Source organism: Centruroides vittatus, unplaced genomic scaffold (genome assembly GCF_030686945.1).
Source record: "Centruroides vittatus isolate TY-2023 unplaced genomic scaffold, ASM3068694v2 scaffold_1444, whole genome shotgun sequence".
NCBI classification, from domain to species: domain Eukaryota; kingdom Metazoa; phylum Arthropoda; class Arachnida; order Scorpiones; family Buthidae; genus Centruroides; species Centruroides vittatus.
In genome coordinates this window covers 2056457-2081384 of record NW_027122679.1, presented here as the reverse complement: position 1 = coordinate 2081384, position 24928 = coordinate 2056457, and the positions used below count along the sequence as shown (strand labels likewise).

At 28.8% G+C, this 24928-nt stretch overlaps 2 protein-coding genes across 12 annotated transcripts in view; one reads left to right on the top strand and one right to left on the bottom strand.

The window, feature by feature from the left end:
* LOC136987102 (deoxyuridine 5'-triphosphate nucleotidohydrolase-like) overlaps positions 1–24928 on the bottom strand; it is a 359911-nt gene that overhangs the window by 150711 nt on the left and 184272 nt on the right. The gene's annotated exons all lie outside the window — the stretch shown is intronic.
* l(1)G0196 (inositol hexakisphosphate and diphosphoinositol-pentakisphosphate kinase) overlaps positions 1–24928 on the top strand; it is a 138091-nt gene that overhangs the window by 31543 nt on the left and 81620 nt on the right. For 7 of the 11 annotated variants that reach the window (XM_067284723.1, XM_067284728.1, XM_067284733.1 and 4 more), the window contains exons 3-15: positions 1538–1711; positions 4400–4545; positions 4631–4716; positions 4789–4955; positions 5041–5142; positions 10219–10380; positions 10873–10994; positions 11328–11429; positions 11523–11609; positions 13950–14025; positions 18213–18322; positions 19323–19408; positions 21674–21796. In XM_067284723.1, coding sequence (XP_067140824.1) covers positions 1538–1711; positions 4400–4545; positions 4631–4716; positions 4789–4955; positions 5041–5142; positions 10219–10380; positions 10873–10994; positions 11328–11429; positions 11523–11609; positions 13950–14025; positions 18213–18322; positions 19323–19408; positions 21674–21796 — 1543 coding nt within the window. The remainder of the gene's footprint in view (positions 1–1537; positions 1712–4399; positions 4546–4630; positions 4717–4788; positions 4956–5040; positions 5143–10218; positions 10381–10872; positions 10995–11327; positions 11430–11522; positions 11610–13949; positions 14026–18212; positions 18323–19322; positions 19409–21673; positions 21797–24928) is intronic. The other 4 variants (XM_067284729.1, XM_067284725.1, XM_067284730.1 and 1 more) reach the window with 2 other exon arrangements.

The following is a 24928-nucleotide window of genomic DNA, read 5'->3' as shown; positions in this document are numbered from 1 at the left end:
AAAATTGATGAAAATACTTCTGCCTTTTGCACAGTTTAGAACCTATCTGAATCATACACACTCGTGTACCATGATTAAATTAAAAATTTACTCACAAGAAGTGTTGCGAAGAGCTTGATGACACCACATGTCAGGCTTGGCAACATTGCAATTGAGTATTGTCCGACGTGTTACTGACTTCTAAGTGTAGTGTTAGTTAGGCAGGCTTAGAAGCAATTCATAGAAAATTTTTAAGATGTTTATCTAGAGAGTCTGGATTATCGTATGATTCTGTTCATACTGTATGAAAACAATCAAATTTTAGCATTATAAAGTAATGGTTTCTATGAAATTTTATTTTACTTTTAAAATTTCAAGTGTTATCTCTCAATCGTGTAATAAGTGTTCGAGATTTAAGTGCTATTTGCAATGTGTAGTAGAACAGTAACAAGCATCGATCAGTTTATAGCATCGCAAAATCTGATTAAGTCTAAGGTGCTGCTAGGCTCTTCGCAAGTAAACTTTTTGTTTGATTTAGTATATTTCAAAAATAAAACAAAAAATGCAAACAGTCCGAATATTTTCAGATATAAAAATATAGTGTTTTAATGACCAGTTTCAAATTTTATTTGATTTCGAATACTTAATAATTGTAAACAATACAAGGGGTGTTGAAAAAGTTTCCAGAAAATGTAAATAAGATGGAAAATTGAATTTAGCACACTATTTTTCAACATGTGTTCTATTTAAGTTAAAATATTTTTTCATATGGTGTTGCCATCTTTTGTTAGAAATCTGTGTTCTTTGATTCTAGCCACTTTCCTACAAAACATTTCACTTGATCTATCTACTACCAGCGAATTCCTTTAATGTTTATTATTGTTAATTGTCTACTTGGACTTTACTTATTGATAGGACTTATACTGGTGTTTAAAGATTGGCACAGTAATGAGTTAGTTCAGGAAAAAACAAAATTTGTAGTAATAATTTCTGGCAGAAATTATTACTACAAAATTTTGTTTTTTCCTGAACTAACTCATTACTGTGCCAATCTTTAAACACCAGTATAAGTCCTATCAATAAGTAAAGTCCAAGTAGACAATTAACAATAATATTCGTATTAAGCACAGTAAGGCTTTTACAATTCCTTTAATGTCTTTTTTAAATTAGGGAATAAAAAAAAAGTCTGATGAGGCTAAACGTGAATACCTGATAAAACAAGTCTCGATGAGTTTACGCTCCCATCAATTAATTATAACTATAGCTTGCTGTTTACGAATAACAACTATTTTCTGGAAACTTTCTGAATGCTCCAAACATGGTAATTCTTTTGTTAAAATTTTATGAGAGAGGGGAACAATAAATATCAGTACCCAAATTAAGTCTCAAAGATACATTTTTAAACTTAATAATTTTAAGATTTTTACACGTTATGCATTTTCATAATAAAAATTTTCACGAGAAATTTGCTTAAATTAATTTCGTTGTTATAAAATTTTACTTTTGTTAAATTATTATTTATCACTAAAACTAATATTCCAAAAATCAATTTTTCTAGGAATTCGATCCTAGTTCTGACGATGACGACATATCCGAAGGAAAGCAAGTGATAGTTGGAATCTGTGCAATGGCTAAGAAGTCTGAATCGAAGCCAATGAGAGAGATTTTAACAAGACTCGAAGAATTTGAATATATAAAGACGATTGTCTTTGCCGAAGAAATTATTTTAAATGTAAATTTTAATTATTTTAATCTTTTATTGATGATATATTGTTGACATTTTATATGTTTATGGTAAATATTGTATATAAATAGGTATATTATATGTAACGTAATCATAATTACAAGTAACGTTATATATAACTTTTTAATATACTCCTACAATTGATTTGAATCACAAGACAGAAAAATGTCCATTACCAAAGATAACTGTTTTTAAGGAAGTACTTTTTTAATTAAGAATTTATTGTAAGAGTCCAAATGAAGACGAAATTGTATAAATTCTTAACCATAGATTAAGAATTTTGTACAATTTTAGTTTTTATTTGTGTATGCAAAATCATTTTTAAATTACATAGTTTTTAAGAGTTTGTACGAAGGTCGGTCAATAAGTAATGCACAATCGCCTGTAACTCTGCAGTTTTCAAAGGTTGAATCATGAAAGTTGGTGGGTAGTAACCTTGGTTCTTTGGCTTCAGAAAACAGTCACTCAATGTAGGATTCATTGGCTTCACATTGTAGCCAACATTATTTCCATTACACAAACACACATTGATAAAACTGTGGAGGTTGACACATGCAATGAGCTCTGCATTATTCTGAAATACTATTCCAAGTAGATGTGCTTTCAGATGACCAAGCAGATAAAAATCTGATGGTGCCAAGTCTGGGCTGTATGGTAGTTGTAGCACCAGCATCCAGCCTAGTTGTGTCACTTTCTGCAGTGTCATCTGTGCAATGGGCAGTCTTGCATTATTGCGATGCAGTTTGATGTTCTCGGCTTGCAAGTATGATCTCTTAGTTCTGAGGGATTTGTAGAGAAACTGTATTACTGACCATTGACTTAGTAGGGTGTCCATTTCACCATTCATTATGCATCACCTGCATAAAAAATAAACAACTGTTAATGCTCATTTGGAAGCTAACAGAACGAGGGTCTTAAATACTGAATTTCATGCTTCAAACATTACAAATGGCAACTTATGCATTATGGGGATTATGCATTACTTATTGATTGATCTTTATATATTTATAAAATTGTTGATAAAAATCAAACCATTGTGGAATTAGTACTATGAAGTGTTACTGACATTTTCAAAATTACATATTCTATTTATAACTAATAACTAGATTAATATATTTAAAATATTTATAACTAATAACATATAACTAGACGTATAAAATATACAGAGACACAGACTAAAACCTTTCACGTCCCGAGCGTGAAGTTAATATGGCGTGCCTTCCGTTACGATCACATACGGCACCTGGAGGCATGGGCAGCGTTGAAGGCACCTGCATCGACTTTAAGGACAGGGACTTGGTCGTGCATGCGTGGAGGTACCTGTTTGAAGAATTCGAACGGTGCTGGGCAGAGGGGTGTATCGTGACACCTATGTTGTTTATTTTACAGGCAACATTGTTCTGGCAGTCTGGTGAGGATGACCGTTAGTTCTCAACCTGAAGAAGGCCTCGGTGGAGGCTGAAAACGTTAGTTGGTTCTCTATCGTATACAATACTGTGAAAGGTTTTAGTCTGTGTCTCTGTGTTACGCACTACAGTGTTATTAGAAGTCGTTTATTGTGTATAAAATATATTTAAAATAAAAGATCACTAACATGTATGCATGCACCCCTCCTACATACACACACGTAGATATAAAAGCTTTGAACTCAGTTTGGTTTTGTCTACTCTGATTAAAAAATTAACTTTTTTGTGACTTTACTTGAGATATTTATCAGATATATAGCTTACTCAAGAATTGTATTAGAATTAAATTACAGATAAAGGATAAATCATACATAAGGCATTATCAAACCCAATTCATTAATAATAATTTAAATACGTAATTGTCAGATTTGTCAGGCTATGTTTAAATTAGTAGCTTAAACATAACCTGGTAATTTTCAATAATTGTATTTTTGGATTAAAGATAAATTATTATTTCTAAATACTTATGGCTTTGTTAACAGCATGTTTATTTTATTTTAAAGAGAATAAAAAGTTTTGTAATTTTAAATAATTAAAAGATTTAATGTTACTATATATGAAAATTATAGAATATTAATATAATGTTGCCAAAATTGACTGATGGATTTTTGTGAGATTATTGTGGCAGACACATTAATCACTTTTCTCTGGAAGTTTTCGTATTAAAATCAGTAATTCAGAGATTTTCTACACAAAACCATTTTGTCCACTCCACTGTCCTGAAAATTTTAGATTTAATACATCATACATAGTAGTCACTTAACCATCATACTTTGTGATGGTACATTACTACACTTTGCATACATTCTCTGTAATTTTTTTTTTATATGAATGAGTTACAAACTAAATATTGATGTCAAGTTCTCAAAACCTTACTAAGTAGCATCAATTTTTTAAATTTAGTGAATTTAAAAAGGCTGTCCTCAAGTTCTTCCATATTAATATGTACTAAAAACAATTTAAGTATTAAAAAACAATTCTAAAATATCAAACTTCCTTTAAACAATGTCATTAGAATCTGTACCAAAATTTTTCATTCAAATTCATATAAAAATTCAAGTGCATGTTAGAATGCTGTTTTTAGCTGAATATATTCTACTTATTATTTTAGTTTTACTTCAGTAACGAATATTAATCTTTTTCTGAAATCAGTATATAGAGAATTGTATTTAATTTTTATTTATTAGAACTTGTTCAATTGCATTTTTAGGAATCTGTGAATGATTGGCCTTTATGTGATTGTTTGATTTCATTTCACTCTAAAGGCTTTCCATTAAAGAAAGCAATAGAATATGCTAACTTAAGGAAACCATTTATTATAAATGATTTATATATGCAGTATGATATTCAAGATAGGTATGTTTTATTTCATAATAATTGTACTATATAACATGAATATGAAGTGTATTTACTTATATTAAAACTTCTATGCTGTTTTTAGGAGAAGAGTGTATAGTTTATTAGAAAAAGCAGGAATTGAACTTCCTCGATATGCAGTGTTAGATAGAGATTCTTTAGATCCTTCAGGTAATCAAAAACAAATTTTACTTTAGTCACATGTATTAGATGTTAATTGAATAAATTATTGTCTGATATTAGTTTTTATTTTAGAAAGGGAACTTGTCGAAGGTGAAGATCACGTAGAAGTTAATGGTATCATTTTTAATAAACCATTTGTTGAGAAACCAATTTCAGCAGAAAATCACAACATATATATATATTACCCTACTTCTGCTGGAGGTGGTAGCCAGAGATTATTTAGAAAGGTTTGAAAGCTAAAATACTTATTGCATGTGTTTTCTTTATTATTGTTGTTGATCATTTATAATATTTTCTTAAAACTTTATGTAGATTGGTAGTCGTAGCAGTGTTTATTCGCCTGAAAGTAAAGTCAGGAAAACGGGTTCTTATATTTATGAAGAATTTATGCCTACAGATGGAACAGATGTAAAGGTATTCTTAATTTAATCTTTTGTTTTAATGGATTAATGAAACAAAAACTGAAAATTTAACATATTAATGAAAAATAAAATGATTTGAAATGGGAGATATTTCAGAGAGACTATTTTAGATTTGATTCTTATTCAAATGGAAATTAAATCATAATAGTATTGTGTGTACTTATTTATTTTTATTAGTAAACAAAATATCAAACAGCTTATTTTAAAAAATGGGATGAACAAGAAGTACCAGGTTATTCAATAAGTTTTGTCGTTCAATAAGAGATGGCGCTATTAGGTTTGTCGTTTTATTACTCTAAAAATAGTACTACTTTTTTATGAACACGTGTGAAGTTTCATGTAGATCTGTCAACTCATTTCTATATTTGCAGCTGTTCAAAGTTGACGTGTCAGTGTATTTTTTTACAATGGAAAAAATTGAATATCGTGCAGTGATAAAATTCTTATTTTTGGAAGGTGTAGCACCAAAACAAATTCATGAACGATTGGTAAAAGTGTATAAGGACTCTTCATCTTCAATTAGAACAGTAGAAAGATGGGTTGCTGAATTTAAACGTGGCCGTACAAGTCTCGAAGACGATCCACGTGAAGGACGTCCAAAAAGTGCATCAACACCAGAAATCGTAGCAAAAATACAGCATATGGTTTTGGAAGATCGTCGATTAACTGAGAGAGATTTAGTAGAAGCCCTAGGGATCTCATTAGGCAGTGTGAGCAATATTTTGGCTGATGTTTTGGGTTACAGAAAGCTGTGTGCACAATGGGTGCCGCATTCGCTAACTATGGAGCAAAAACACATTCGAATGCAACTTTCTCAGCAACATTTGGAGCGTTTTAGAAAAAATAAAAAGGATTTTGTGCGTCGTTTCATTACTATGGATGAGACTTGGGTCTACCATCATGATCCTGAATCAAAACAAGAGGCTAAGGAGTGGTGTGAACCCGGTACTTCGGCTCCGAAGCGAGTTAGGATCCAGAAATCGGCCAAGAAGGTGTTAGCATCAGTTTTTTGGGATGCAAAAGGAATTTTGTTCGTGGATTATCTCCAAACTGGTAAAACAATAAACTCAGACTATTATTGTAATCTTTTGGACCAGCTGGATGTAAAAATTCGTGAGAAAAGACCTGGTTTACAGAAGAAAAAAATCATTTTTCATCAAGATAATGCACCCTCTCATACAGCTCAAAAAACCATCGCGAAAATCAGCGAATTAAAATACGAATTGTTGCAACATCCTCCCTATTCGCCAGATTTAGCTCCCTCTGACTTCTGGCTGTTCTCACATCTTAAAAAATTCATGCGTGGGAAACGATTTTCATCGAACGAAGAAATAATAGCAGCCGTGGAAGCGTATTTCGACAGTCTTCCGGATTCTCACTTCGGGGATGGAATCCATAAATTAGAAGATCACTGGAACAAGTGTATTGAAGTTGAGGGAAATTATATTGAATAATAAAATGTATTTCAAATCATAAAATTGTGTTTTTTTTATCGAACGACAAAACTTATTGAACAACCTGGTAAAATCTAAATATCGTATTTCCTCAATTTAAACCGTGCTGGGTTTATTTTTAAAACATATTCCCCAGAGTTTTTTCAAAGCTTTTTCAGTTTATTACATTGCATCAGGAGACAAGTGCATAAAAATTTAAAGAAATACTTTAATTAGTTTGTTTTTAGAACTGTCAAACCATTTATTAATTGTATTAGGTTGAGTCATAAATAAGTTCCGTTTTCTAAACTGAAATTTATTTGCCAATAAAATGTACAAAAATAGACTTTAATCTAACACATATTCACCATCATTATTAATGACTTCTTGCCATTTTTCGGGCAACTTGTCAATTCCCCTTGCATAAAATTCTGGTGGTTTCGAATAAAAAAACTCCTGGATGAACTCCTGGACTTGGTCATCATTTTGGAAGCATTGCCCTTGTAAAGCATTCTGCAGTGCCCGAAAAAGATGGAAATCTGTTGGTGCCAGGTTCGGTGAATATGGTGGATGAGGCAAAACAGACCAGCCAAACTCCAAAATTTTTTCTTGTGTAATCTTCGCTGTGTGTGGCCTTGCATTGTCATGCAATATGGTGATCTTTTTTCTGTTAACAAGTGCAGGACGCTTTTCATAAAGTTTTAGCCGAAGTTGCTCTAACTGTTGTATGTATACATTTGCAGTAACAGTTTCATTGCGTGGCAACAACTCAAAATGGATAATTCCTCGACAATCCCACCATACACATAACAAAATTTTCCTTCCATGCACACTGGGTTTAGGGTCTGGTTGTGGCTGATAATTTTTGTCAACCCATTGTCTTTTTCGAATAACATTTTCGTATGTGATCCACTTTTCATCTCCCGTAACAATTTTAGCCAAAAAAGATTCCTTTTTTGCCAAGAAAGCAAGGTAGCAGCTATTGACCTTCTGTCTGCTTTATTCCGTTCACTGAGGTTATGTGGAACCCAAACTCCCAGCTTGCTTACTTTTCCTAGTTTTTGGAGGTGACGATTGATGGTTGATTGGGATGTGTGCAGTTTCTCTGCTAACTCCCTCGTCGTTTGCCGTGGATTCTGCTCAATCAGGACCTTTAAAACGTCGTCGTCAAAGTCTGAGGAGCGGCCTGGTCTTTCTTCATCTTTTAAGGAGAAATCACCAGAACGAAATTTTGTAAACCACTTTCGAACTGCTCTGTCTGAAATTACACCACTGCCGTAGACATTGCAAATCTTTTTTGTTGTTTCTGTAGCGTTATTGCCGAGTTTAAACTCCCACAACATGATATGGCGTACATGCACTTTCAAATGTTCCATTTTAAATGAATTCAAAAATAATTTTTTATTACATTATTGACACTTCAGTGTTAAAATTTACATTTATAGACTATTTGCTAATAGCCACTAATAAAACTCAGTTGAAGCAACACAACATCTGGCAAGTATTTGACAGTCATTTACACTTACTCGCTAACGGAACTTATTTATGACTCAACCCAATATTTATGGGTTACAACTAGGGTTTAGCAAAACTCAGTTTGAGACCCTGAGTCCAAGTTAAATCTAAATTTTTGAGTCCATGCTTAAATTCTATATATAATTCCTGTTTGTTGAAATTTGGTATTTATGATACTAACAATAAAACAAACCTATATATTATGAAGATCCAAATAAAATACTTTTGTGAAGTTTAGTTAGTTTTTATTTAGGCCTGTATATCAAGATTTCATACATATAGCAAAAGAACTAACTAAAATTCATATCCTGTTTTGCCAATACCTCTTTAATTATAATTATCAAATTACTTTTCATGACATATCAAATGTGCACAAAATGAAACACTATTATATAAAACAACATATCTTAAACAGAAATAAATCAATCAAATATTTAGAAAGTTTACTATAAATACACATAATGCTTCACTTACAGTTTAGTTCCTTTTTTTTTCTCTTTCTTTCCTTTTTACTCTTTCTACCCTCTTTCTACTCTTTTGTTGCACTAAAAGAGCCAATTTTTTTCTTATCCTTTATGGGTTTGGCCAGGTCCATAATGGGATGGCTGAAAGCATAGGACCAGGCTTATCTGGGCCAGAATGGCCACAAAAAATTTGTGGGGGTTGCTCAACTTGCACTAAACCCCAGAGCAGTAGACTGATGCCCGAACTTCCTCGATCATCTGGTCATTAAGTTTTTGACTGAGACCACCTTCAAGAATTTCTAAACTTTTGATTTCTTTGGCATTTTTTTACTTCTCTCTGCTTTTTTGTTAAATCTTTATAAAAATAACAGAATAAATGAATATAACATGCATACTCATATCTTGAGAACAGTGTTTCCAATTGGTGAAAAAGCATTTGATTATTTTTATGATTTGCTAATGCATAGTCTCATATTAACTTAAAAATTCTGTTGTGCAAGCTCTAATGTCAGTATTGTAGAAATGATGACAAAACTAAGCTAGTAATCTTTGCAAAGTATTAAAGATAAAATACAACTAGCAGGTTATCTTTAATAATTACATTTTGTTTCCTTGTGTCTTCACTAACAATGCTTTGATAACGGACAATTCCTACTTTATGCTGTTAAAATGTACAAACTTTGGACTAGGTCTTGTCATATTTTAGTTCTACTATCAAGTGAGTAAAAGTGAAAAGACTTGGTCTGAATACTTGAAACTGAAAATCTCTAGTAACAATTACATTTGTAATAATTACTGTTTATTGTTAATCCCATTTGGTATCTTTTGATTCAGTTTGTTACATTGTTATTCATATCTACTTCAATGTTGTTGGAATCAGGATCTTGACTATCATTTTTTGGTCCAAATTTAACATATCTTTCCTTTTCAAGTTTTTCTAATTTTCCTTTGGCTGATAAGCTCTTAACTTATGAACTGGATGCAACTTTCCCATACTCAATATTCAACAATATTTATAATTCTATTTCCAAAAATATTAATATTACTGTGAATCTTTGAGTTGAAAGTGCTGTCTGTTTGTAGACAATTTTCCTTATCTGTCTTTCTATACTACATAACCTATACAGCACAGTACTTTGGCATGTTTCTCAAGCTTTTCAACCTGGGATTTATATGAGACTCAGGTTTATTTGAGGAAATGTGGCATTTAGGAGCACCAGTGAGAAAAATTAATAAACAAATCATAAAATTGTGTAATACGTAATTATTGGTCAGATTAGTATCAGTTATTTACTTGCAAAACATTACTTGTCATATGTGCAATTGATGAGTTTTGAGTTTTGTTACAAATAAAAGAACAAACCAGAAGAAACTAAATTCAGTCATACAGTAGAAAAATATATTTTTTTTTCTGTTGAAGGATTGAATTTCCTCTTCTGAAAGTGTCTCCATTATGAATAAACCAGAATAAATTCTTTATAGCTGTGATCTTGCAACAGTATATAACAAATATCCAAATAAGTTATTTCTTAATTATTCAATTAAATGTAGATTTAGACTTTAAAAACTAAATAAATACAACAATAATTTTAGAAATTTGTCAAAAATTAATTATAAAATTAATTTCTTGTTTATAATAATCAATTTATTTACTAGGTTTATACTGTTGGACCCGATTATGCACATGCGGAAGCACGGAAATCACCTGCATTGGATGGAAAAGTAGAAAGGGATAAAGAAGGAAAAGAAGTCAGATATCCAGTTATATTGAGTAATATTGAAAAACTTATTGCTCGTAAAGTTTGCCTGGCGTTTAAGGTTTGTTACTTTCTTAATCAATCATTAAACTATTGTTTATTTTATATATGCAAACATATCCATATTATAGGCTGATAACTCAGCAGTTTGTTTGGCCATATCGGTAACTTTTGTTTAGAGAACATAGTTATTTAATTATTTGTGACTAAATTTACATACTGAATAATCTAAAGGTCATTCACTACCTTGAGTTAAATCTAGAGTAAGACTTCAATCACAAGTTTAATTAAAATCAGTATTCACTAAACATTAACTATAGATAATTCATTTAAATCTGAATTATGTAGATTAAGGATTGTGCTATTTGAATTCTCAATAAAATGACAAATGTATTTGATTTTTATGATAATTTTAGACTTACAATTCCAGTTTAAAAAAGTTTTTTGTATACAGTAATATGAAAAAGTTTATCGATATTTTTTACTTTTGTTATTAAATTGAAATATATATTAACAAATATCATTTTTAAAATTGTTAATTTGTTTTTTCTAGCAAACTGTCTGCGGATTTGATTTATTACGAGCAAATGGAAAATCGTACGTCTGCGACGTCAACGGTTTCAGTTTTGTAAAAAATTCCATGAAGTATTATGATGATTGTGCTAAAATATTAGGGTAAGCATAGATAAAACTGTAATGAATATTCAAAAGTTTATTGAAATAATTGTTTAGAATAATTTCAAATTTTATAGCATAACAAATACACAAAATATAAAATAGTTATAACACTTATCATTTACAGTTAAAACATTTTCTGTAAATTTCTAATATAATTAGTCTAATCAATGCTAGTTTTTGAAGTTATGAATTAAATAATTATATGTAGAACATTACAAAAATGATGATAATATCTTTTGAAGTATTTCTAAAATACTAACTTTTATATATTTATAATGTTTTTAGATAGTATTATAAATATTTTAATTTTATAAAAAATTGATTCTGTAGAAATATGATCCTTAGAGAGCTTGCACCAACCCTTCATATTCCATGGTCAATACCTTTCCAATTGGATGATCCACCCATTGTTCCAACAACATTTGGTAAAATGTAAATACATATAATTTTATTCTGATATTTGAACTGCAGTTATTCTGAAATTAATTAAATTAAATTTTAAATCAAATTATTATGTCACTTTAGGATGGAATTACGATGCGTAATAGCAGTCATTCGTCATGGAGATAGAACTCCAAAACAAAAAATGAAAATGGAAGTTAAACATCCAAAGTAAGTTGTTTTATTATTTCCTTCCTTCTAGAAGATGCATACAATATAAATTACATATATTGTATGTTCTTGTTTCAGTAAATCACTGACTGTTAATTATGCTTTCAATTAAAAGTTTTGATTTTAGGTTGGTTTTGAGATGATTATCTTAACATTCTTTGTTATCCGCTGTAGCTTTTTAGTCTGTTTTCTTATAAATCATCAACATATTTATCTCATGTTCTAAATTTTATTGTATTTGTTTACTGTTTACCAAGAGGTTGATTTTTAACATTACATTGGTAATAAGTAATTAGATGTAAATTGATAACAACATATCGTTTTCAGCTATAAATAGCTTTATCTTTGCTTGAACTAGTATCATTTTTTATATTTTGGGATTGAAGGATAAATTTTTATTTTGAAAAGTTGATAACTATTTAATTGAAATTTTTAAAAAATATGTACAGGTACGAGCAGTTTTAGGAGTTTGGAATTATTTGATTAGAAACTTTTGAATATTAATATTGGCTCAGTATCATTTATGTTTTGCACTGAGTACCATCTTGTTTAGCATCAGTCACAATTGTGACTGGAGGGTCGGCACCTCTTTGGTGCCTCGTCAGGACTGACACCACCATGTCTCATGTGACACGGAAGCTGCAGCAGCGAAATTGTTTTGGTTAGAAAGTGGGTAATGCAAGTGGCTGCGTATGGTGTGATCGGATTTGGATGGAGGCAAATGAGACAGCATTGGAAGCAAGACACTCAGATACTAGATTAACAAAACAATACCCATCTATTTTCCGTTACTAGATCTACAGGCTAACAGTAACAAGATAATTAGACATTGGATATGAGAGTGACATTGATGTGTTCCATGAGAGAGAGTTTATAGTGAAATCACATGTTGTTATAAATACCTGGAATCAGGAGAGAGTCACTTGTATATGAGATGATCGTTTGATTGTCTTTAGAGTATTTTATACTTGAAAGTTTGAAGTACACTGGAAACAGTTCAAAGAAAGGCATGGAAGGTTCTGTTCGGGACAGGAGTAGGAAATTTCCTTGGGCAGAGGATGGGACGGAGACTTCGGAGATGGAGACAATAATCCATTATTGGCAGGAGATTGTATTCAGTGTTCCTATAGAGAGACACAGGGTTCTATATCCATGGTGAAACAGGCAATGACTGCCTCCTTCAACTGTTAATTACTATATTAAAATTGGTAACGCATGCAGAGGTTGGGAGATCACAGGAAAGCATTGCTTTTGCCGTCAAGAAAATGTAAATCGAGATGTTCTCAGGTAATAGATGACAACAGTTATCGAATAGGTATGATGAAATCGATGATTGATTTTTGTTAAAGTTCGGATTCTCACACAATTTACATATTAAATACATTTTTCAACATCATTGATTTAGCAAGTAAACTGTGGTTGTTGTTAAAAATGTATTTAGGATGTAAGTTATTTGTGACTTACTCAAATTTTAAGTCTCTAATGAGGAATACAGCAAAACATGGCATAAGTTAAGAAAAGTGAATAAAGTTAGTTTTCTACAGCTAACTAGTTTTGATTTCTTTTGACTGGCTGCTTTACTAAACTAAGGATTTGGATCTTTGACTGCTAGTATATAAATATTAAACGTCTTCTATTATATATAAGAAATTATAGGAATAATAAACAAATTTAAAATTAAGATCAAAAATAATCTTAAAATAATAAAATAAGGGATTAAAAATTCTATATAAATTCTTTGTAAATTACAAGAGAATTATTAACAGCTATTAAAATCAGTATCTAAGTAGATCTACATTTTGGCAAAAACTAGCAAAATCAAAAGCACAGACAATTCATTATACATAACAATTCTTATACAATTGATCTTCAACTTAAAAGTATCTACATGTATAATCAATTGTCAATGAGATGTATATTTAAATGCTAAATTTATTATGTTAAAAAAAATATTTAAGAGTCTATCCAATTGGTCATACTTGCTAATGGCACAGAATAACAATCAAATATTAACTGTAATGCTATATTAAGCAATAATGTCTGTTCTGCCAACAGTTTACATTTCTGATTTCATCACTGCTGTTTATTTGCACATCTTAGTTAAAAAATTATACACATTTGTTTGTCAAAAGTTTTATTCATTCAACTACTATTAGTAATCATTGTCAATGAGATAGAAAAGATTGTAATTTTCTTAATATGTGTAATGAAGATTATTTGATAAATAAAAATTTTTTCTTGTTTTTTCCTCTCTAGATGAAATGGTGCTTCTTTCATAAATTTTATGAAATTCTAATACAGAAATATTTTATTAATTTATATTATCTCGAATATTTACAGATTTTTTGAAATATTTGAAAAATATGGTGATTATAAAACTGGACACGTCAAGTTGAAGAAACCCAAACAATTACAGGTATGATACTTAGATTATACAATACACTTTCTTTAGAAATTTACAATATTATTTAATGAAATATATGCTTAATCTTATGTCTAATGAAATATGCCTTAATTCAAATTAAAGATATAAATCATTTCATTAATATTCTTACAAAGTTACTATTTTAAAGAGAAAGTTAGCCATAACAAATCACTTAATTTAATTTTAAGAATATGAAAACACATACAAGTCCTTTTTTTAAAATTAGAAGATTTTTATTAGATATTTTTGAAGTATTATTAATTTTATTTTCAGGTCTTCCATCAGTTTGGATTTCAGATTTTTAATTTAAGTAAAGTTAGAACGAGGTTTTAAGTATTTTTTTAAATTTTACAACACAGTTTAAGATGACATTTTTAAATAGCTTTGCTTCAAATATAATTTACGATTACAATTCCATACTTATTAAAATAGTTCATTAACAACAAAAAGCAAAATCAGGAAAGACATCATACATAAAATTCCACTGTATAAACAAGTCTTCGATCTTATTTAATATTATATAAGAAGTACAGTACATATGGATTGCATGCAATCTGAATCAAAGAACATTTGTATGATTTAATTAAAACAGAAAAACTGCAATGTTGTTGGGAGAAATAATACGTAAAGATATTAATTGTTAAATGAACAGAGCCTAAGTTACCTGTGCTTACTTCTAGTTTAGCCTCTCCTAGTTCTAGTTAAAGCATTATTAATTTACGTAACTGTAACTTGAATGATTACAATTAACAGGAGAAAGGAGAAATTTCCGTAGACACTTGATTTTGGGTTTTATTTTATTAATAAAACCTTTGAAATTACAAAATGTTTAATTATATTTTCATAACACAAATTGAAATTATACGGAAGCATAATCATAAATTATATTTGAATCAAAGATGTTTGAAAACATCATTTTAAATTACTGTATGTTTTAAACTGTAGATATTTGACTTGAAAATATTTAAACTATAATTCTCATACTCAAAATTGATGCGAAGAATCTGAAAGTCTGATTAAAATAACTTCAAAAACATTATTCTCAATAAATAAATTAAGAATTTCTTTATACAAAAGTGTTTTTTTATAATCCTGTAAAATCAATAGATCTTGGAATGAGAAATGAAGTGATAATACTCTGTGGAGAAATCATTAAGATCATCATCTGCTTCAACTTTTATGTTAAAATGATCAGCTGAATTTAATAAAAATTTTGTCACTTCTGAATATGACAAATTATTTATTAATTATATCAACTTATTTTAGCCATTGGTAAAAAAATACCAATATGTAGCAAAATGGCTGTATATTGCTGTATCCCACAATTATCTGTTGATATAAAATAAATAAAACATTCATACTTATAGCATAATGCACTTATTTGAGTTTAGATAATTTTCAGAAAATATAATTTTAGAATCGATTAAGGAGTCCACTCTTCATTTAGATTTTAAACTTTTTTCGGGACTAAACAGCCCATCATCAGAATCTGTCTAAAATGGAACATGAAGATTGTTAGTTTGTTATCTGAATTTATTACTAGTATTCCTAAAATATTTGGAAAGATATTAGTTTGTTTTATATATATATATATTTATGATACTGCTACAACATTGTTCTGAATGATAAAACAGTCATAAATTTATACTACTGAATAATTTTCCAAAATAAATCAATGGTAGATAGCATCATAATGGAAAACTGTAGATCCTACTTGCAAATTTTTTGAAGAACTCGTTTTTTACCTGTTGCATATCCAAGAGCAAATGTCAATGTTAATATTGATAAATGAAGTAAATATTTAAAATTTTAGCAGACGGTATTTAATTTTTTTTAAATATAAAAACTTTGTGAATATCTTCACTTTCTTTCTGTCTTTTAATCCAGAGGAAAGGTCATCTCTGCATATAAAAATTCTGTTTTGGACTATCACTAGATTAGAAGATGTAAAGAAAGCAAATAAATTTACAAAGTTTTTATATTTTTTAAAAAAAGTTAGTATTGATGATGATACATAATTTATTTTAAATTCAAATTAATTATTTGCTTTTTTTTAATTTCCTTATTATTAAAGATTTTCTATTGGAAAATCTCATATCTGTATAATTAAATTATGTTAATTAAGTTCATGGAATTTGGCTATCTGTAAAAATCTGTAAAAATTAGGAAATGTTTTGTCTATGTTCCACTTAAAATTATGATGGGCAAAAGTGTTTCCTTTGGAGAGTTGAGGAATATGAGTCTCCTGGGACTTGATTATTGCAAAGAGAAAAGAAAATTGTTAGTAGTAATTATTCTATTGTCTATATTCACAACCAAGGATCCAGAAAAGTTAGAAGTTAACCAATAAGCATTCACTTTACTTTTAATATGTAAATACTTATTGGTTAACTTATAAATCTATTAATCCTTAGTTGTGAAAATAGCCAAATAGACATATTTTTGCACATCAGTCAGTTTTTATTTAATGAAAATGATTTGTTGTTGTATTTTTGTGTTTTCAAATTTTCTCAGCTTCTTTTCAACAACTTGAGTTGTTTAGCATTTTAGCCAAAAATCTAATATATTTAAAAAAAAATTAAAATCATTTAAAAAAACCAATGGAGTCAGATTTTGTTGTTAATCTACTTAATTGTACTATAAACTAATACACGAAAATTTAAATTTTCATGTATTAGTTTATAGGTTATATATAAATTAAAAGGTCGAAAAAACCAGTTTTCAACAAAGAGAAATTCTTTTTATTACTGTAAACTTTTCCCTAAAAGTTTCGACCTTTTAATTTTTGATTCTACTTCATTTTTTATAAATGTTTTAGAGTTAAGTCACTAATCCTCAATAAGTCAGAAAGGGAAGAAAATTTAAATTTTCGTGTATTAGTTTATAGTACAATTGAGTAGATTAATCTAATATATTGTTGATAATGCTGTTTCCTAATGGATAAACAAAACATTTCTCCAGGAACAATATAAATTGGAAGCAGTGATGTAAAACATAGCCAAATGAAAACTTTTGATTAGCTATACGAAAACATATCTACAAGTATCTTATATTAAGGTTTTAAACTGTAATGAAACATACAAAATCAAATATTCTTGACAGAAGTTTTCATGTTAAATCTCACATATATTTTTATACCAAGTTAAAAATTTATTCTAGTTGTGGGAATCACAACTATAATATGGAGTCTGCGAGAGAAATTGTTACAACCCCAGTGGTAGATTCGACAGACAGAGAATAGGGAGAATACAATGACAGTGATATTGGGTGGAACATTGATACGAGCAACACAAATAACCATCATTGCAGTTGGCTTTTGGATGTTGATAGACGTCAATATCTAATGCACGAATGTGTGGCCAAATAGTCTTTTTTATAGTAAAATGAATTGGTAATCTTTAATATATGTAATGATATGCTCTGAATACTCCAAATTTGTTACTTTACAGAGGTATAACAATTTGAAAATAAATTTTATAATAGGTATATTTTTACTTATGCTTGTTTTATCTACGCTTGTTTTCTAGATTTTTATAGAAATTACTTGGTTGGTTAAATTATTTAATTATTAAAAAGATGCCATAGCAAGATTAAATTTAGACAAATTGTTAAAATTATTTTGTCTTTAATTCAGCAGATGATTAATATAATTTATTATTATTGAATGTTTTTGATTCTACATTCATACAGAAAAGTCAAATTTGATATTATCTAATTACTGATATCTAATATTTACATAGCTTTTTTTTTTTAATTTGAAGTCAGTCTTGTTAGTTGCTTATTAATTTGATACAGAAATTATTGAAATGTAACTTTAATAATTACTAGAGAAATTTATTATTTTATATTTATAAAATAAACATATTGTAAAATTTTAAATATTTTTTGCCAGACAATCTGCCCTATTATTGGGCTGTATTAAAGTTAATATAATAATAATATATAATGTAATTTGACTAGAGGTAGATGTTTAGGCTACCATCTTGTGACAATTTTAATTTAGAATGTTCTGGAAGAAGAGAATCATCCCCGAGTGGGATTGGAACCCGCAACTCCTGCTTATCATGTAAATGCGTTATTATAGCCCAGTAGATTATTATATAGGCAGATTGTTTGGTACTTGTATTCAAGATTGAGTTTGTAGATTTATGTTTTATAATATTTTTTTCTGTTTTTAGGAAATTTTAGATATTGCTAGGTTTTTATTGAGTGAAATTGAACAAAAGCCAGATCTGGAAATTGAAGAAAATAAGACCAAATTGGAACAATTAAAGTCTGTACTGGAAATGTAGGTTATGAGATATTTCATATTGCTTTGTGATATATGACACCGGAAGGTAATGGTATTATTATTACCTTTTGTCAGTTAATATTAAATTTTGATTAATAATCATAAAAGTTAAATAAGTCATTTTAAATTTAAGAAATTTTTAAAATATATTTTCACGATATTTGTTAAACTGCTTTTGCTGCTTAAATTCTAGCAATAATACACTGAAAATAATTTAAATTGTAGAAACTCTACTTACCAAACAAATATCCTGAATTTGTAATAGAATGCTTTGCTTTTTATGTTTAATGATTTAAATAAACACCATGTTTAGTCTTTTAACTTAATATTAACTTGTGACCAGAGCATACTATATTAACAAATTAACATCACTGCTTCAGGTCCTCTACTTAAAAAAAATCTAATTTTCCTATATTCTATGTTTAACATGGAAATTTCATCTTTTATGACATGATCTACTCTTTTCATACCAGCTGTCTCAAAGATTCAAGATTCACCTGTCTTAGTGATGTATATTTCAGGTCTGGTCACTTTTCAGTCCTAATTTTTTTTTGTTAATTTAGCATCGTGAAATGGTTTTAAGTGAACCTATTCACTTAGTTTGTCTTTTAAATTATTTTTTATTTCTGTTTGTATTTTATTTTTATTACTGTCCAATAAACATTGTGTTTTAATTTATTGTTAAACTTCAACTTTTAGTAACTTGTTAATTAACAGATATGTGATTTTAAAACATGTAATCATTCATTGGTTTGTATACAAAAATTACTTTCATTGTGAAAATTTATAATTGTAACAGCTTCGTTTTAATAACAATATACAAAATTCTTTATATTTATGTTTGAATTAAAAAAGTAATTGATGTATACATAGTTTATTGTCAAATTCTTCAATGAAATGAATTAAACAATTATAAAGATAGATTATTTAAAATATAATAATTTTGCGATTAATCTTACATTTTTAAGAATAACACGCTGAAATCGATATTATTTAGGTATGGTCATTTTTCTGGAATTAATCGCAAAGTTCAATTGAAATATCAACCTCAGGGAAGACCTAGACGATCAAGTAGTGATGAAGGTAAATTGTAATTTAGTTTTATGTTGGTTATTTTTATTGTTAATTTTATTTGTATTATTTACATTTTAATAGCACTATATATATATATATATATATATATATATATATATATATATTTTGTAATACCTACAACTGGTGAACTTAAATCTAACTTAAAATTAAGTCTCCACAAAAAATTGATAAAAATAATTCAAAATTAAAGCACTTACAAAACTCTTAGAATCTAATTTGACTAACCATCACACCAGAAATGCCAAAAGAATCCAATCTTGTCACTTGCTAGGTTTCACACACAAAAACATCGCCTTACTTGTGCTCGGTATCATCACCTCATCTGTCTTATGCTTCTCCATTGCTTTGTAAGTCTTGAGTGTGACGTTAGAGAACACTACCCCATTTACATATGTACTGGCTAACAGTTAGTTTTTTAATTCTTTGCAATCTGTTTCCAACAAGAAATCACTTCAATCTTTTCCAAAATTTTTTGCTGATTTTTGACATCAGTAACAATACAATTAAATGACTACTCTTTAACTGCCTTTGGAGATTATTTAATCTAAGATGCCATTTTAGCTTGGTGGTGACGTTCTCGACAGTGACAATCATGTAACTTTTGTCTTCTAAAAATCTTCGTCCTTTAATAAAAGTAAAACATCCCCAAACTAAATTATAACCATAACTAAAACAAAAAATTTAGAAACAAAAAATAACCTTTAGACTTGACTCTTTACAAAATTTTTGCTTTTCACATTTTGTAGTGTGAACCAATTTTGCTAAATGAATAAAAATTGCTTTCTAATTGTTCATTCATTTTCACTATTTGCCAATATTTTAAAGTGTGTACAACTTATTTTAAACTGAATTTACTTTTCCTTTTGTATGTTTTTCAAATGTATTATGCATATTGAAAATTGAAATGTCTTTGTTATAAATTACATGTACAAATTCAATTGTGCAGTGTTAATTTGTGCTGTGCCATACTTTTGCATGACTATATTCACTCTGAAAGCAATTTAAAAGTATTTTGACTTGTATATTTTTATCATTTATATAATACTTTTCTCAGTTCCCTCAACAAACAAATTGGGTTCGACTATACTTATGAAACTTTTATTTTCATAACCTATAATTATGTGATTAAGTGTAATAAAGAACTTACTAACATTAACCTAAGGTAAGAAGCCTAAGGCCTCTGTTTAAAACAACACTGAAAATATAGAATTAAAAAATTCTCTATGGTAAATTCTTAGTTTTTTGCAATGTATAAAAATAAATAAAAGAAATATTTTTGGTTAAAAAAATTGGAAAAATTTGGAATTTGGAAAAAAAAATTTAGTTAAAAAAGTTTAATAAAGAGGTGATGTTAACTTCAACTCTTTTCACTTGTGTGTTTTAAGTTTCTTTGAAGTTGGGAAAAACTGAGTAATTTTAACTCGCTGGTTTAAAAGAAAACTTTAAGTATTTTTTAAGCTTTTTAATTTTTTAAAATCTTTGTTTTTATTAATTCTGGATTTTTTTACCAATTGGAAACACAGATCAAATAAAACTTCTCTGAGAGAAAGCAATGTCTATGTTTTGATAAATTATACAGGGTAGTTCAAAAGGTCTTAGACAAACTTTAAACGTCGTCAGGAATACAAAAATAAACCATTTTTACCTAGGAACGTATAGCCACTAATGCCATTAGAGTTGCTAAAAGTATAGGAAGAATTACACAGAAAGAAATACAAATAAGGTATATAACATGATTTATTAGAACACTCGGATAGCATTTGTGGCTGTGTTCCTAGGTAAAAATGGTTTGTTTTTTATTTCTGACCTATTAATACTTTTAAAGTTTGTCTAAGATATTTTGAATCACCCTGTATGTTCACTTTTTAATAAAAATATTGTGTATATCACTTCATATATTAAATATTTTATCATTTTTACTTTATTTCATTTATGGTAATGGTTTCTATCAATTTTTCAAGAATATATAGAGAGAGTTTTTACATGAGTAAATTGGAAATTAATTTTGTAATTTTCCAAATTATTTTTGTAAAAGTATTTTGTTGAATAAGTTAACTTATTGGTAATAATTTGAAATAAAAAACAAAAAATTAAGTTACAGAATATATTTTCTCCAGTAATATGGAAAGTTTCTGTTCAACATATTTGTTTTGAGAATGTATCTTTTTACATTTATCAAGTATAGATTATTTACATAAAACTGATTTATAGTCATATTATAAAATATGCTACAAGTAAACTTCCTTATTCCAGATACGCCAAGAGAACCGTCTTTAGTTTTAATATTGAAATGGGGTGGCGAATTAACGCCAGCTGGAAGAGTTCAAGCAGAAGAATTAGGACGTGTATTTCGATGTATGTACCCGGGGGGACAAGGTATGCTTCTGCATCAATTAATACAGGCAAATGCAAATGCCACTTTTTAAATATATTTTTTGGATTTTGTTTTGTCTTTTGAACATAGTTTTTTCATTCAAGAATTTTTTTTATGTTTTATGTTAATTTTGTTTTTGGTGGAAGTTTATTTTTGTTTAACTTAATTGATGTGTTTATTTCTCAATGTCTACAAAGTAATATTTTAATTGTATTTTTATATTCAGTTTTTGTAAATTATTTTTAATTGATTTGCATCTTCTAAAATAATAAAAATTGAGTTGCATATCTTTATTTTATAATAATAATAATAATAATAATTCCGAAATTCGTCTAACATTTTTATTATAATAATTAATGTGTGAAAAATTTGAGTTATTATTAACTTACATTGATAAATATTTTACAATAATATTGATCTACTTTTTAATTACCATATGTATTATTTTGCTTCTTGTTTTAAAAATGATTAATGAAAATAATGAAATAATAGAATAAAAAGAGATGTGATGCAGGAAAGTTGTATATCAGGTATTGCAATTTTTGGATATAAATTACTTACTATATACAACTCCTAGACAAAAAATTAGAATATTCACCTAACCGAAAGTTTAGTGAACATTTTCTCATGAACAACACAGAGTACAAAACTTTTTTGACACTACATAAACAATGCTTATGTATACTTATTATATATGTTAATCAGACAAATTAACTCAAACTTTTTTTTGTTACAAATGGAAATGAAATGACAAAAAAATAGACTAATGGTTTGACCATGACAAAAAATTAGAATTTTAGCAAAAATAGCCAGACAAACAGGCATAAAAAAAACTAAATTGTAATGCAAATTTGCATATTGCTGGGCAGAGCAGTATAACAGTACAACATGGGGTGTAAGTGATCAGTGACAAAACTAAAGATACTATCATAGTCTTACACAAAGCAGGAATAACACAAAAAGAAATGGTGAATTATGTAAAGTGCTTGCAGCCAACTGTCTCTAGAGTACTGAAAAACAAAACAGTGTTCAAGTTTTAACTAACAAATGCCAGAAATGTGGACATAGAGCAGCGACTGCAAGGGATGAGAGAAACTTGAGAAGGATTGTCGTGAAAAACTGCTCTAAAGGTGTTAAACACTTGCATGCACAATTGAGACCAACTGGAGCGAACATTAGTACCCAAACCACATGCCAAAGGTTGCACAATTTGCAGTTCAACTGCTGTGATCCCAAGACAAAGCCATCTCTAACGAAAAAGAAATGACAAGCACGTGTCAGATGATGCAGAGAGTGGTTCGTGTGAGGACAAGATGACTGGAGTAAGGTTTTCTTCAGTGATGAATCCCTGTTTTGTCTTTCCTGTGGTGACCAAGACCCATGTGTATGGAGAACAACCGAAGAGGCTTTTGGAAAGGACTGTATGAAGAAATCTGTTGTCTGTCATGATCTGGGGACGTATGAGTGCTAATGGCATAGGACAACTGTGCATTCTTCGGGAACATGTCAATGCACAGACATATCAAGACATCTTAGAGACATTTATGATACCATCAGCAGAGGATTTAGTTGAGGAAATATTTCCATTTCAACAAGATGGAGCATCCTCACATACTGAGAAGTCAACCATACGTTGGTTACAAGAACAACAAATTGCAGTCCTGTGTTGGCTAAGCAATTCACCAGACTTAAACCTCATTGAAAATTTGTGGGGAGTCATGAAACGACGACTTAATGAACGGTACCCAATTCTAAAGAGGAACTAGTGACATGCATTCGACACATTTGGAACTGCATCACCGGAAACGAATGTGAAGCATTAATTTGCACCATGTCTGACAGATTGTGAGCAGTAATTATGGCAAACGTCAATGCCACAAAATATTAAGTTTATTTTGTTGTATTTCCTATATGTAACCCACATTTAGCTAATATTTTAATTTTTTGTCATAGACAAAATAATAATCTGTTTTTTTTGTCATTTCATTTCCATTTGTAACAAAAAAAATGTTTGAGTTAATTTGTCTGACTAATGGATATAATAAATATACATAAGCAGTTGTGTAATGTCATAAGCAATACATTATGTAGTGTCAAAAAAAATTTCGTACTCTGTGTTGTTTATGAGAAAGTGTACACTAAACGTTCAGTTAGGAGAATATTCTAATTTTTTGTCTAAGAGTTGTATAAAGACATTTGATAAGCATATGAAATATTATAAATATGATGATGTGTAATTAGAAAGATGTTTTAAAATGAACATTCAAAATAAAAAAATTCAATATCTTGAATTTGTTTAATTGTACAGGTGAAGAATATATAGTAGTTACACTGAACTTTGACCAGGCTGCAGTTAACTCTTTCTTGACCGGGGTACCGATCTGTCGTACCCCTAATTGTTAAGCAAAAAGTCCAGGGTACCGATTCATCGATACCCTGTTAAAAATCAATTTTTATAAAATTTATCGACAATAGATGTCAGCACTTGACGGCAGCGTCTTCTTTATTGTCTGTTTCACATATTTTTGTCCGGGGGGTGTTTTGTTGACTTAAAAAATTTTAATTAATGCTTTTTTTTTCTTAATTTTTCATTTCTTGATAATTTTTTATTTCATTTTTAGCATATTCATGCAATAATATTACTATAATAAGCTCATTCATGCTATAATAAGTTTATTCAGCTATAATACGTCGACGTATTATAAATATTCAAGTTGTGATCTTCAGTTCTGATATTTTATATATTTTTTATTTTAATCAAAAATATTAGCAAATGTTACATGTATTACTTCTGGTAATCATATGTTTATTACAAAAATATATAATCTTGTTCAATATGAAGTGAATAAAGTATATTAGTTCATTATATTAGTTGATAGCAGAATAAAGTTTTGATTTCAAACAAATGTTTGATATAATGTGTGATAATTTCACAACAAATAAACGTAGTACGGGATTTTTTTTTATATGAACGTAATGATAATTTGATTTTTGGTGAATTTTTAAAATAATATTGCCTGAGTGACCTTGACTGGCCTATATTGCCCCTTGGCTGTTTTACAAAAGAAATTTAAACAGAGGGGCGTAGCAAACGGACAAGAAAGAGTTAACATGCCATTCAATAGATAGGTTTA